Source organism: Doryrhamphus excisus, linkage group LG15 (genome assembly GCF_037039965.1).
Source record: "Doryrhamphus excisus strain RoL-2023G ecotype Guam linkage group LG15, RoL_Dexc_Guam_v1.1, whole genome shotgun sequence".
Classification (NCBI taxonomy): Eukaryota; Metazoa; Chordata; class Actinopteri; order Syngnathiformes; family Syngnathidae; genus Doryrhamphus; species Doryrhamphus excisus.
In genome coordinates this window covers 11,488,865-11,503,768 of record NC_136371.1, presented here as the reverse complement: position 1 = coordinate 11,503,768, position 14,904 = coordinate 11,488,865, and the positions used below count along the sequence as shown (strand labels likewise).

Sequence of the window (14,904 nt, the reverse complement as noted above, 5' to 3'; positions counted from 1 at the left end):
CAATTATGGTTCATGTGGAGGGCTAAGTGTCCCATCTCTGCTGTGTTGAATTCTACATTCACGATCAACAACATCCAATTAACTAGGCTGCAGAGCATTTGAAGTCCTGTTCACGTTGAGGTGGGATTTGCGAGCAGGAAGGCATTGACGGGGTCAGGACAGGATGCAGACCTCTGGCCTTGGTCAAAGCTAATACAACAACTTGTTTTCTCATAAATTTACGAGAAAAACATTTCCAACTCTGTTCTTGTAATCTGAGATTGGGGCGTTGTAATAAAAGCACAGGAAACATGTGGGACCTGACTCAAGCGCATTTTATTGAACGTTTATAACTGTTAAAAACATGTATAAAATTGGTCCTGTTTCAGAAACAAGGCACGCATAGTCAAAGTCAATGTTCAGTGTTCATGTCACTATTAGCATTATCATATATCATCGGCATCATCAGCACGTTCCATCTCAGTATTTATCTAATAGTAGTATCAAGCATTCGCTAATATAAAAACACGTTCCGAAGGGGTATTGGTTTTTTTTTTTCCCACAGAGGTTAACATTTTATTCCGAGCAGCAAGACAATATTCATGCAACGACGGGAGTTGAGAAGTAGATGCAAGCTGACAGGCTGATGGGTCTTTTAATAGTAGGTCTCTCGTTCCACCCAACCTGCAGACACAAGTGGAGAAAGCACACGTCGGATTGAGATGCCAAGTCTGACGCTAGGAAAATGACTCTCAATATGAACTGGTAAAACAGAACAGAAGGAGCGAAAAGGTTGTTGGAACACAAGATAAACCAAGCACGCTTCATGAGCTCACCTCCTGGGCTGCGTCGGAGGATCAGCTTGCGGATTTCATCATAGATAAAGATGAGTAGGGAGTATGGGAAGGCGCAGAACCACCAGTTGGGCCTGGAAAAACACAGGGATGTATACACGCACGGTAATTGGATATTGTGTGCCCAGACGGGGAAGTCATGCGACTTTTCTGGAGTCCCACTCACTTGAGAGGGTACATTCTAAGGGCGACGTCCATGCCGGGGCAATAAGAGAGGAAGGCAGCCAGGGCGGTCTCCTCAAACAGCCCAAAGATCAAGATCTTGTTCCTGAGTAATTCAAACAACACGGTTGCTACTCTCGCCACACATCACAGCCGAGAGATAAGTGCATTTTCACCCACTTCATGCCCTGCTGGAAGACTGAGTTCCTCCTGGTCTTGCAGATGATCAGATCAGCCCACTGGACAATCACAATGCTCACAAAGAAGGCCGTGTGGCAGGTGAACTCCACGATCTTCCTCTGCTCGTAGGTCTACACATACATGGACAGGAAAATGAAGACCTGGAATCTTGAGAGCTACTCTGTGTGGAGAGTGTGACTGCACTGACCCACTGCTGCCCATAGCTGTCCTCCAGGTCGTTGCAGTACTTGTTGTCCCAGGAAACGCGGATGCCGAGCAGTGTCATAGGAAGAAAGCCATTCTCAGCCAGGATGACAAAGTAGGTGAAGAAGCCTGCCAGCGCCTGGATCATGCCTGCGAGCAGCAACGTCATTGGATGAGCAGCAACGTCATTGGATGAGCAGCAACGTCATTGGATGAGCAGCAACGTCATTGGATGAGCAGCAACGTCATTGGATGAGCGCCACAAGTGGCAGAAGGAAAAGAAATGGTGTAGAAACTTGTGATAAAGAATATATCCTGAAAGTGCACGCCGGATCAATATGTGATTATGTTAAACAATTAGTCTGGTGGGTTTTTGGGCAAATTAGGGCAGCAGCAGTTTGTCATTTTGATGAATAACAAGTCAATGAGTCATAATAACATTAGATTGGAAACATTTGTTAGTCTTAGAGTACATGAAATTATGAGGATCCTGTGAAATGAACAGAAGTGGAACATCTTTTTGTGGTATTCGGTTTCAATGAAATGTATGTCTTGTTTTTTTGTACAGTCAATCAGTGAAACTAGTCGAGTTCCGAAACAAAGCAGTCATGCTCAGAGACTCGGTCAGATGTAAAGAATGCATCATCAATCTTTTACAGACTCCGGCTCGGGGGTCCTTTAATCATTGTTACAGTTTATACAATTCTATATTAAACAATACAAGCTTATTTACAGCACTGTATATGCCAATGTGCTTGTGTTTTGTTCTTTATAAGGTGTAGTTTAGGACGCTCAAACAGGTCAGACCTATTCCTGACTTCATTACCGAACAGGCGCTCGGCCTCTCATCTCTCAGACACTTGGTTCTTTATCAGTGTTGGCCTATTTCTGGTGCGTGCTGCTCTTCTTGTTATCTTGGACCCAGATAACTAGTCGCCAGAAAAATCTCGCAAGGCTCGTGCCCGGGTTCAGCGTAATTACCAATCTGTCCGTAGGCGATGCTGATGAGCCTCTCGTTCACCAGTTTGTCCGTTTTGGGGTTTCTGGGCTGCCTCTTCATGATGTCACTCTCGGCTGCTTCGTAAGCCAGTGAGATGGCAGGTACCTTGATCACAAATGTCATGGCTTAGCTATGCCCCGACCATTCAAGAAGATGTCCAGACACCCACCATGTCAGTTCCCAGGTCGATACAGAGGATGGTGACGGTTCCCAGAGGCAGGGGGATGCTGGCAATGATGAAGAGGAGGAATGGAGTGATCTCAGGGATGTTGCTGGTCAGAGTGTAAGCGATGGACTTCTTCAGGTTGTCAAAGATCAGACGGCCTGATCAGTCGGAGAAAAGCACAGGAAAATAAGTCTAAATCAGTCAGAATCTGACAAAACGACACACTGATATCACCAGGAAAGCATGTGACTTAATGAAGCGGGGGACAATTCAAGGCACTTGGAGCGCCAGCTGTAAAAATCTACAGAAAACCAGTCAACTACATCCAGTGACTGGACAAACATGGAAGAAGGTATCTTTGCTGTTTGCTTCCTTTCTTTTCACACAGGAAGTGAACACAATTTAAATGACAAATGTAAGCAGTAAATGTTATGATATTAATTATCAGTAATAGGCTTGGAGAATAAATAAGCTCTGCTTCCTCCTACTCCTTTTCAGACATGGATTGTGCAGATGTAACCTTGTGACATTCCTTAATGCAACCCGTTAAGCACGTCTGAATCCCTGTTCATGAATAAAGACGTTTGGTTTGTCAGCTTGGAGGAAACATGTCACCTTCTTCCACGCCTGTAACAATGGAGGCAAAGTTGTCATCCAGCAGGATCATGTCAGCCGCTTGCTTGGAGACGTCAGATCCAGCAATCCCCATGGCCACACCGATATCGGCTTTCTTCAACGCCGGCGAGTCATTGACGCCATCACCAGTCACAGCTACTATGGCTCCCTGCAGAGTGAGGGCAAATGATCAATGAAGATTTCAAGGTGTAGACTTAGTGCTGTATATAGTAGTGAATTCGGCACCTGTCGCTGGCATCCCTCCACAATGATCAGTTTCTGTTGTGGTGAGGTTCTGGCAAAGACAATCTCAGTGTGGTGCTTCAGGATGTCGTCGAGCTGCTCAGTGCTCAGATCCTTCAGGTCTCCCCCATGGACGACACAGGCCTTGGCGTCCCTATATCAAACTTTAAGTCACTTTAACTTATTCAATGAGAGCCATGCACTCAAAGGCAGCGTACATGGAATTTCGAAAGAAGCCCAGAAAAATATGTAAGAAAATATGTCCTGCATCTGCATTTCCGTCAGCCAGTACCTTGGATTTACTTCATTAATAGGGATGTTGAGACGGGCAGCAATGTCCTCAACAGTCTCATTGCCTTCTGAAATGATGCCCACGCCCTTAGCAATGGCCTTGGCCGTGATGGGATGGTCACCTGTCACCATGATCACCTAAAAAGAAGAAGTGTAGGACTTTGGCAAATCCAGTAGAACAATAAAGCTTCATTGACTAACTGTCGTCAAGCATCAAAAGCGTACCTTGATTCCAGCGCTCCTGCATTTTCCGACAGCATCGGGTACGGCAGCTCGAGGAGGGTCGATCATGGACATTAGGCCGATGAAGCACAGGTTCTCCGTCGGGAAGTTCACCTCGTCTGTGTCGAAAGCAAAGCCCTCTGGGAACTGGTCATCCGGCAGGTTGAAATGGCAGAAGCCTAAAAAAATGATCAGTGATCAGTCTTTTGGCTGCATGGTTGCCGAGCTCTACAATTCCACCACTCCTTACCCAGGACTCTCTCTCCCAAACCGCCCAGTTCTAGGTAGGCGTTCTGGAAAGCGTCTTTCATCTCATCGTCCAGAGGCTGCTCTTTGCCCTGGATCATGATGGAGGCGCAGCGATCTAAAATCCTCTCGGGGGCACCTTTCATGACCAGCAGATGACTGGACTCTGTTTCAGTCGAGGAATTCTTATGAATGGAAAGCTGGGAAACAGTTTCTGATGTTAGTTGGAGCATTCGGGCCTTTTCTAATCCAAAACTGTCCTCTCCATCTCCAGGCAAAGGACAATACCTGGTACTTATTGGTGGAGTTGAAGGGAATCTCTGCAATTTTGCTATTTTTCTCCCTCATTTCTTGGACTGATCCGCAACACAGCTCGATACATTTCAGCAGGGCTGACTCGGAGGCATCACCAGCCACATCTCTCTGTAGGAGAGAACATTGACCACCTGCCATTATCCATAAGTACAAGCCTCACAGCTGCAGTTGGCATGAATAATCCATATCCACAATCTCAGAAGGGAAATATCCATTTCAAGCACCAACTTTTTCATGCACACTAGAGAGATAAAAGCGAGAGTAAACAGCACTTAGAATATTAGTGGTAGATACTTTCTGTTGCAGGACTGAAGTGAAGCCAAAAAACGAACAAGTCAGCATCTCATCAATTTATTAGCACTTTCTATAATTGGAAGCAAAACTTCTGGACAAATGATATCCCTGATGAATATGCATTCTTCATGTGTTAGAATATAAAGGCTAGCATCCTACCTTCAGGATTGGAATGTTGCTCTGCTCTGCCAGGAAAACAGCGCGGTTACAAAGTCCAGCAATTCTTGCCAGGGCAGCCCAGGTGGCGGAGCTCCTGTCAAAGGAAGTCCCGCTCTGGTTCTCGGTGGTGTCAGCCTCGTGGATCTGGTTGTCGAACCACATATGAGCCACGGTCATCCTATTTTGGGTCAAGGTGCCGGTCTTGTCGGAGCAGATGGTGGAGGTGGATCCGAGAGTCTCGACAGCTTCCAGGTTCTTCACCAAGCAGTTCTTCTTGGCCATACGTTTGGCAGTCAGGGTCAGACAGACCTGGACAGGACAGACCTGTTAGAGACCAGGAAGCCATGGAAGGTTTACAAATGTGATAAAAGAACTCACAGTGACAGTAGCCAGGAGACCCTCCGGCACGTTGGCAACGATGATTCCAATGAGGAAGATGACAGCCTCCAACCAGGAATACCCGAGGATGAGCGAGAGGACAAAGAAGGACACGCCCAGGAAGACAGCGACACCAGTGATGATATGGATGAAGTGCTCAATTTCAATGGAGATGGGGGTGCGCCCGACTTCGAGTCCTGATGCAAGCGTGGCAATGCGACCCATGACAGTCCTGTCACCAGTGCTGATCACAATTCCCCGGGCAGTTCCTGTTGGCAAGGTTCCAAGTAGAAATGCTTGATATTGGCTGTCTTACCCATATAGTACGTTTTTTGTTGTTTTTTTCCAGTTCAGGCTCTTGGCAAAGGAAGCCTTTTTTCAAGAGCGGACCTTGAAAAAGCAATTCACACATTCATTAGCTCAAGGCCCGTTTATTGTAATGCCCTCTATACTGGAGTAAACAAATCCCGCCTCCGCAGGCTCCAGTTGGTACAAAATGCAGCTGCTCGCCTTCTCACTAATGGTCCAAAACACACCCATACCACTCCAGTTCCCTGTTCTCTCCACTGGCTTACAGTACATTTTTGTTCTCCTGTTTGACCACCAATGGTCTTGCTGCAGCGTGATTGAGTGCCATTATCCACAAATGACGAAAACATGGAACAGTAGTGAACCTTCCCAAGAGTGGCCTGCCAACCAGAATGACCCCAAGAGCATATTAAAGACTCATCCAAGAGGTCACAAGACCCTGCAACAACATCCAAAGAACTGCAGGCCTCACTTGCCTCGGTTAAGGTCAGTGTTCATAACTCCACCATAAGACAGACATTGGGCACAAACACAAACGGCCTGCATGGCAGAGTTCCAAAACCACTGCTGAATACAAAGGACATTAAGGCTGGTCTCAATTTTGATGATCCAAAAAACCTTTGGGAAAATACTCTGTGGTCTGACCAGACTTTTTGGAAGGTGTGTGGCCCATTAAAAGTAAGCCTTAAAAGTAAAGCCACATTTCAGAAAACGAACATCATACCAAGAGTAAAATATGGTGGTAGTAGTGCGATGGTCTGGGGTTGTTTTGTTGCTTTAAGACCTGGAAGACTTGCTGTGATAAATGGAACCATGAATTCTGCTGTGTACCAACAAATCCTGAAGGATTTGGCCATCTGTTGGTGACCTCAAGCTGAAAACAACTTGGGTTCTGCAGCAGGACTATGATCCAAAACACACCAGCAAGTCCACCTGTGGATGGCTGAAGAAAAACCAAATAAAGTGGCCTAGTCCAAGTCCTGAGCTGAATGCTATTGACATGCTGTGGCATGCTAAAAAAGCCTCCAATGTGGCTGAATGACAACAATTCAGCAAAGATGACACCCCTTCTACTCAAGTCTATTTGCTTGATATACTATAAGCACAGTTCCTACCTTCTACACAATTGGTGGAAAAGAAGGCAATGTTCCTGGTCTCCAGTGGGTTCTCATTGGAGAAATCTGGAGTTCGGGTCTGCGGCTCAGATTCTCCAGTCAGGGAGGAGTTGTCCACCTAAGAATGATCACATCTCCTGTGAATAATGGTGATCATGCAACAGAGAAGTAGACTTTTTACCTTGCAGCCATGAGCAGAGATAATTCGTAGATCGGCAGGGATCCTGTCTCCACCTTTAACCTCTACTAAATCCCCGACCACCACCTCCTCGGCATTGATGCTCTTCTTTTCACCATCACGGACAACCAGCGCTTGCTATGAAACACAAACGATGGACACAGGCTGTTTGTGTTGACAAATGGGTGAAAGTATGAAGAATAAAATCATCCTTAATGAACTGAAAAGAGGGGTACCTGTGGAACCAGGTTTTTAAAGGAGTCCATGATCTTGGAACTTTTGGCCTCTTGGTAGTAAGAGAAGCAACCAGTGATGATGACGACAGCAGAGAGCACAACACCCAAGTACAACTGCAAGTAAATGGGACATTTAGCTACAGTATTCAGGAGCAATCTCACCGCTTTGCTTGGCAGCTTATGGAACCTTTCATACGTTATCATTGGCGGGCTCATCCTCCATGGCAGCCTGGATACCGTAGGCCAAGAAACAGAGGATAGCTCCAGTCCACAGGAGCATGGAGAAACCTCCAAACATCTGCACAGTGGAAAACTCGGTGAAAACAAGGACAAAATCGGACAAAGTATCAGAGAATTTGGAGGATGGGGTTACCTGTTTGCAGAACTTGACCCACTCTGGGGTGGTTGGGGGAGGAGTGAGCGCGTTGGGCCCATCTCGGGCCAGATTCTCAGCTGCCTTGGCACTCGTCAAACCCTAACACAGGACGAGGAGGTTCAGTGAAAAGGGTCTTCTGTGTTTTCTCCATTTTCACCCACAGATCATCAATCAATCAACCATAAAGAACTCCAAGCTCCACTTGTTCTGCGGTGTATTGGGAACACGCCAGTGCACTGGCACGGAAGACTAAAGGTGCTACTATTTGCCTAGCAACAGAAAAAGGGTCATCCCCTCCTTCATTAGCACGGAAGAGGAGGTGACAGAAGATAAAGTAGTGTTGTTGAAAAAAACCAGGGCAGACGGGGCTTCTGCGCATATTAAATTATTCACTCGCACTGCATGTGCATGGACACACGCACACGCAGCGCTCGGAGACCCTACGTTTAAAGGCACTGATTAACTATTCTCCTTGATCTTCTCTGCATGCCCAGGAGCACATTTGCATGAAAAGATCCTTCAGATGAAGTGCACACAATTAGAGGTGGCAAGCGGCTGGTCGGGATGCACAAAATCAAAAGATATCAAAAGCAGAGTGGGTCAACATTCACAACCCTACAATTTTGCTGGGTTTTGAGCAGAAAACGCACCTCAGTCACCCCAAGTTGGTCATAATTTATAAATACAGGTAAAATGCATATCCCTATATCTACTCCTGTTTGTGTCTTTATGCTTCACTGATCTTTTTTTGTTGTTGTTGAGATTATGCACTTTGACTTTGATTCGTCTGTTCTATCCGTAATAATTATCATTCATTATTGATGACACCTGATTAAACTTCAACCGCAACTTCAACTTCCACCAACCACTACATACTGAAAAATCTAAGGATGCTTTTCTAGACACTTTTCTAGATATTCTAAGAATGACTACTCTTAATATTTTCCAATATTCCATATTTTGACTTTAGTCTTTATACAACCTATTTTTCCAACATTTAAACTTCATATATTCTTTTTCATAAATAACATGTTCTTTCTTTAATATTACAACTTTACGGGGCGGCTGGCTATCACCAGCGATAGCGATGCCAAGGCTCATTAGCAACAGCAAGTTGGCCATTTTGGTTTCCAAGAGTGATTCCAGGGGGAAAATATTTGGTTGTATTTGAACAAACTTTGACCAAATGAGCCCCAATTAAAGTCAGTAATACTACACCGACTGGCTTTTCGGCTGTTCCGTCAGATGTGGGCAGGGCATGGCAACAAACTGTAGGCATGAATAACTGGGTTCACAAGGTCAGATGCTGAAGACAACTGAGCTGAATCAGACCCAGCACCTTCACACTGCATATGAAATGACGTTAAAGCAGATACTGATGTTGGCAAACAGGAGGTGACAAAGCAGGCAAGGCGACACAAAAGGCAGAGAGAAGCACATCTCACATTGGTGAGGTCTGTTCCGTATTTGCGATTCAGCTCATCCAGGGTCAGCTTGTGATCATCCTGTAAAGACACGCAGGGAAAATAAGGTGTGAGCGCCAAATATCTGACATTTACAGCACATCCTGCACTGGCATTTTGGTTTTAATTGGAGGCCCATTAAGGCTTGGCCTGAATGAGAAGTGAAGAACGTACGGAAAGAAACCAGACACCCACCATGTCCACTTCCTTCTTTAATTCGTCCATGTCCTTCTCCTTCTTCTTCCCTTTCCCCTTCTTCTTGCCTCCCTGCTCTGAGGTGGCTGCCAGCTCATACTGCTCTCGTCCTTCCTGGAAGGGAACGGTGATAGTGGAAACAAAAGAAGAGAAAGTCTAAGTAAGCTTGGCAATGTGCATATTAGAAGAAGAAGAAGCTAGAAGTGTAAGCATAGGATATTTGTGTGTGCGTGCATTTCCCATAGCAAGTATCAGCTCAGGAAAACAAAAACATCCATTAGGCGTTAAGACTCTTCTAAGGAATCAGGTGTTAGCATGTTTCTCACTAATGAGCTACAAAGCTGCCTTCATTCTTGACGGTGATATTCCAGACCCAAAATGACCACGCCAAACGCCACACACGTCCCGGTCATGGAAATATGCAAACGAATATTGTTTCTCAAAAGTTTCCCAGGGAGTCGCTGGAGCAGAGTGTGTGATCCCAGCACATGTTGTTATTGTTGCACGACCCCCCCACCAGTCAGCTAAGCTGGGAAAACACTGGTTCTGGATCACTGCGGTCAGATATTAGCCTCTGGACACCCAAGGGCCCCCGGGGGCCATCTGGCTTTGGACAAATAATTCCACAGTGGTTCAGAGGCTGAAGCGGGAACATGGACTTCTGGGGGTCATTTTCAGGTTCTTTACAATGAAACCAGAATAGTTGCAGATGTTTTTTTTTTACACTGTCAGCATTCACAAGCGAGGTCATCCAATTTTCCAGTTTTGTTTTGTTATAATGTTATGACTTTTTTTTAAAATTACACCTTTTCTTGAAAATTCCAATGTGTGCTACTAAAATTACATTTTCCTCATACTACAAGCTCATTCATTCTACTATAACAACATCAACTATTTATAGTTTTCACATTTGTGTATGAATGCATTCAAATTTCCCATCAATGTACAATCTCAACGCTGTGTTAAATGTTAATGTGCCCCATTTCAGTCATTATTTCTTATTATTTAGCATCGTTTTCTGGATGTAAAACCATTTGTTGTTCGCTACATTAGACATCATGTCCTATGGGACTTCTACATCTGTAGCCACAGCTGCCCACGGGTTTTGTGACAGAGAATTTGCTGCCAATTTGCGCCAACGACCTCTCCGACCACCAAACATTCATTCCCAGGCAAGGTGGCTGAAGTGTCTTGTCCAGAGACAGGACAACAGTGATGGGGGGGGGTGAGGACTCCAGTTTCTGGACAACCTGCTGTATCTCCTGAGCCACTGCCACCGTTGATTGTATTTTTAGAATGTGCCGGATACCAATGAAGAAAAACAAGCTGCAGGCCAAAAATGGCACACAAAAGTTTTCGGCCAAGCAAAGTTGATAAACTTCTGCAGAAACGAGCATCGGAAAGGTCAAACCGATGCATATCTGGCAGAATTCCGATGAACAGACCTGGTTGGTGTCAAATACACAAGCTGCTCATTCAGCTGTGCCGGACAATGCAGACACACTAACACACACAGACACACACTCACTCCTGGGACTATGCCCGGTTGCTACCGGCGACCAAAGCCACGCCTCGGGAGATATGTGAATGGACAGTCTGTCACGTGTTTTAACCCCTTCCCTCCCCCCTTTCACTTCCCCTCAGCCATCAAGTTTCTGTTTAACGGGGGAAAAGAAAAGTGTGTTGGGTTTTAACACTCGCATCACGTCCCGTTCAACTTCCAGCACTCCTGAAGGCGCCAAATGAATCAATGGCTTTTGTTGATGTCGGGGCAGCTCGCTTCATGGGAATGAGATTTACGCAACCAGGCCTTCAAAACAGCGACACTTAATGTGAAAAGCATGTGGAGGAATGGAGGAGGAGCTCCCACATGGACTTTAAGTCCAAAATCTCCTTTCTCTCAGCCTGCCTCTCCTCTAAAAGGCACAGTAAGACGAGACCTGGCCATTAAAATGAATGAAGCAAATAAGCAGGAGACCCCCCCCCACTCTCTTTCACTTTTCTTTGGCTTGGCCACACCTCCTGGACATCACTGGGAGTTGCATCATGCCGGCCTGGTTCTGGCTCACTTGTGTGAAGCGGTGAAACAGGACAAAACAGATTGGCTGACAGGGAGGCAAAGTCTGAGCATGGTGTTGGACAGAGGGGGCCCCCGGAGAGAGGGTTCTGTCACAGATGAGGGGCGGCATGTGACAAAAACTCCCATACAACAAGCAGTGACCACAAAGCGGAAGGAATGTAAAATCCCCAAAGAGAAGAGTGTGTGTGTGTGGGGGGGGGGGGGGGGGGGCAGGTAGGAACAGAGAAAGAAACGGAGTGTAAAGAATGGATGTGAAGTTGTAGTCGGGGTGCCCCTTCAGCTGGGGGATACATGCGGCCCCAGGCTGACATGCTGGCTCAGTGGAAAAAAAACAACAAACAGGGCCCTTGTGTGGAGGACGGTGTCTTGGGATTTGGTCAAATCCACCAGACTTTCTTTGACGCTATCCTGGAAATACTTTCAAATTCTACAGGGTTTTGTTTGTTTTGAGGTTTTGTGAGGCCAGGAGTCCACACACACATTTGGACAGCCACAGATGAATTTGGCGCTAAACATTTGGCACTACCTGTTCACCCTCCATTTTCGTACCACACAGTTTTTGTACAATTTGTTTTATGAAAAAAAAAAATTAACCAAATTTTGCCTCAGTTTTTGTACACTGCCTCAATTTTTGTACATCAAATCTTAAATAGCCAAAGCCAAACCTTTGTGTTGTTAATTATTAGTATCAACGTTTCTGCTTTTTTTATTTGTACATTTTTGCTCAATTTCCACCCCCTTTTTGCTGTTTTTTAGCATCTAATTTTATTTCTACAAAGTGCCGTGGGCCAATAATTAGCAGGTCATGGGCCGCAAATGGCCCCTCGGCTGCACTTTGGACACCCATGTACATCCGCGTAATTTTTTCTTGAGTACAAGAAAAAACTCATAAAATCTTCTATTTCTGAATGAAGAGGCAGAAACTAAGTGTTTTTTTTATCTGATTTGATCAACCAATTAATCGCAACATACAAAGCAAGGCACCGTAGATCTTGGCAAAATATAGAGGACGTCCGCATCAACAATATGTTTTGCATCCTTTTCTGTATGTAAAACTAAGGGTATTCTCTATTAAATGGATTTTTTCGCCAATATTTTGGAATCTGAGCCTTTTGAAGAAATGAATAACAAAAACCGAGGTTCGACTGTAAAGGGAATGTCTGTGTAGCTCATCGTCACAACTCCGCCCAGTAGGTGGCGTCGTAACTCTGCTTGTCAACTCACCTCCGATGACATAACACAGTTGACTCAAGCATTTACAGCATAACTAAATATATGATAACAGCTAAATGGAGTAAAATAGAAATACAATGAAATCCAATCCAATGACTCCGTTACCGACACCCACAAATGTCAAATGAAATTCATTTCAGGTGATAGAAGACAACGCAGAAGCGTCCTGTAAATTCTGTGCAGAGGTCTGAATCCTTATAACGGCGGATTTTTGACTTTGGAAATGTTGGACTTTTTCAATCCCCAGATGGTAGCACTTACATAATCCCTATCATATATTTGCATGCTATTTTTAGAAACGCGACCATACTGGCCACACTGAGGTGTTTGGAGGGGATTTCAGTTTACTTTCAGTGTTCTCTCCACGACACTTGTTGAGATGCTGCTTCTCATGGTTTTAAAAGGCACCAAATCCTACGCCATCCTGCCGGATAAGTCGGCGGCGGCAATGCGGCAACTGTCTCCTTACATCACCCCCCCACCCCCGTTTTCCTTCTCAGCTCACTTGCCATTGCTGTTTACTGCAAGTCAAGTCAGATGTGGGAACGGAAAGAGAAGGCCAGGGAGAGTATCATCACCATCATGATGAAGAAAGAGCCTAGAAACAACAATCCTCTGGCTGACCACCCGCCTCCTCACGCCAGGAGAGCTGTGTGGCGGCGATCATCTCCTCCAAGCGTGGCTATTTGAGAGGAGCCGGGGGGGGGCTCTGTGGGGACGTGGATGGGGGCAGGGCATGCCTTTCACCAGCTATGGGAGAGGAAAGAAAAATAGGGGCGGCTGTTGGCCGGGGATGCAGGAGGACTACAGATTTGCAGGAGCATCATGAAGGAGCGTCTCCCCTTGTTCTCCACGTCCCCCCGGGCTGGACGCTGAATCCATAATGAGTGTTTGTGGTGCACAGCATGGTGGGGTGTGGCACTTCACACAGCAACTTCATCAGCAACAATCTTTGGACAAATTCAAACATCCACAACTGGCTTTGCATAGTTTTGCTGCCTGTTGATTGAATTCAACCCCCCACCCAAGTCATGACGTGATGATGTGCAGAGTATCTCCCTAGATGGGGACTTTACATCCACTCGAACAATGAATGGGTTGGACCTCAAGTGCTCAAGTGAACACATCCCTCCCACCAGAACCACAGCTGCACTAAAAATGCCCCACGTTTTGTTGCAACACTAGAAGAACCCAAAAGAAAAAAGTGCAGGTTTGGGGGCACGGTGACACAGACGCTGCCAGCATCCGGTTATGCAACAGCACGGCTTTAAGGATGCAAACTTACGCTCAGCGCCGTCAGGCTTTGCAAACACGGAAGTCCTCCAAGTGTTTGGACGCTAAAATGAATCTAAACAGGATCGATTCCCTTGTGTCCTCTCACATCAACATGTTATAATGTGGCGGCATATTTAGCTAACACTTTTTAAAGCTTTTATTGGATTGGAAGAAAGATACATGATGAAGTACTCACTCCTCTTCCCATGGCTGATGAGACGTTTTTCCCGCTGGGAATTCACTCGCAGAAATCCACCTCAAAATCAAAGATGATTCCAAAACATGAAAACGTGACTTTTGGGAATTTGTCTGGTAAATTGAGTTTCCCAAATCTTCAGCACGTGTCGGCCCTCTGCGCGAGCTCGCAAGCCGCCCGGACAGACCCCCCCAATACTTATAGACGGCGTTCCTTCCATTGTGACGTCACGCAGCTCGCCATGGCAACCCCACGGTTGAGGGCGGGGCGTCCTCATTTATTGGGCGTTTTTCTTGCTTTCCCTCTCTCCCTCTCTCTCAATCCATCTCTTTTTTGTGTGTGTTGCCAGAACACAGAATAGTCACTCATTAAGCATTGAATGATATCAACTGAAGTGGCAGCCATTCTTGCAGGAGGGTTTCTGAATTATTCATTGGCACACACACACGCATGCACACACAAATATGTTTGAAGTCTCACACACACACACAGACACAGATTCATCCACACCTCACTCGGCCTGACAGCTGGTGTGCATGGTGCTTTGGTGCAGCCAGCTTGCTTGTTTCCAAATTTGCATTCACACGTAGATGTTCTGCAAAAAAACGACACTTAACAGGCCCATGCGAGCTGTGGGGCCCACCTGACCAGTGGAGGCCCTGCTCATTGTTTCCCAATGGGTTCCTCAACAGCACGGAACCGTGTACATTGGTAGCGCCTTGCCTAAACTCTCATTTATGGGGTGGATTACATTAGAGGGTGACCTGGAGGTGACCAAACACATAGTACCCCCCCCCCCCCCCGCTTGATCGCTTCTCAAAGGTTGACCCCCCCAGCTCCCTGTGTATGCTAATAGACTTTATCAGCTGGGGGAGCAAAATAGGCGTTTTCCAGATAACCTCAAACCCAGCCATGCAACCACAGGTGTACATAACGCACA

The 14,904-nt window shown here is 46.0% G+C and overlaps 1 protein-coding gene across 1 annotated transcript; it reads right to left on the bottom strand.

The window, feature by feature from the left end:
- Window positions 1-295: 295 nt before the first annotated feature.
- Window positions 296-14,151, bottom strand: LOC131104958 (sodium/potassium-transporting ATPase subunit alpha-1). Its single transcript, XM_058052682.2, has 23 exons — window positions 13,965-14,151; window positions 9,181-9,294; window positions 8,968-9,027; window positions 7,520-7,621; window positions 7,343-7,444; window positions 7,147-7,260; window positions 6,914-7,048; window positions 6,733-6,850; window positions 5,309-5,577; window positions 4,931-5,239; window positions 4,451-4,585; window positions 4,167-4,362; window positions 3,920-4,095; window positions 3,696-3,832; window positions 3,407-3,557; window positions 3,161-3,329; window positions 2,549-2,703; window positions 2,361-2,484; window positions 1,384-1,529; window positions 1,176-1,306; window positions 1,000-1,101; window positions 816-907; window positions 296-663 (listed from the first exon to the last, which is right to left on the bottom strand). The coding sequence occupies exons 1-23, from the start codon at window positions 13,974-13,976 to the stop codon at window positions 635-637; spliced, it is 3,078 nt and encodes a 1,025-aa protein (XP_057908665.1). The 5' UTR covers window positions 13,977-14,151; the 3' UTR covers window positions 296-634.
- Window positions 14,152-14,904: the final 753 nt, after the last annotated feature.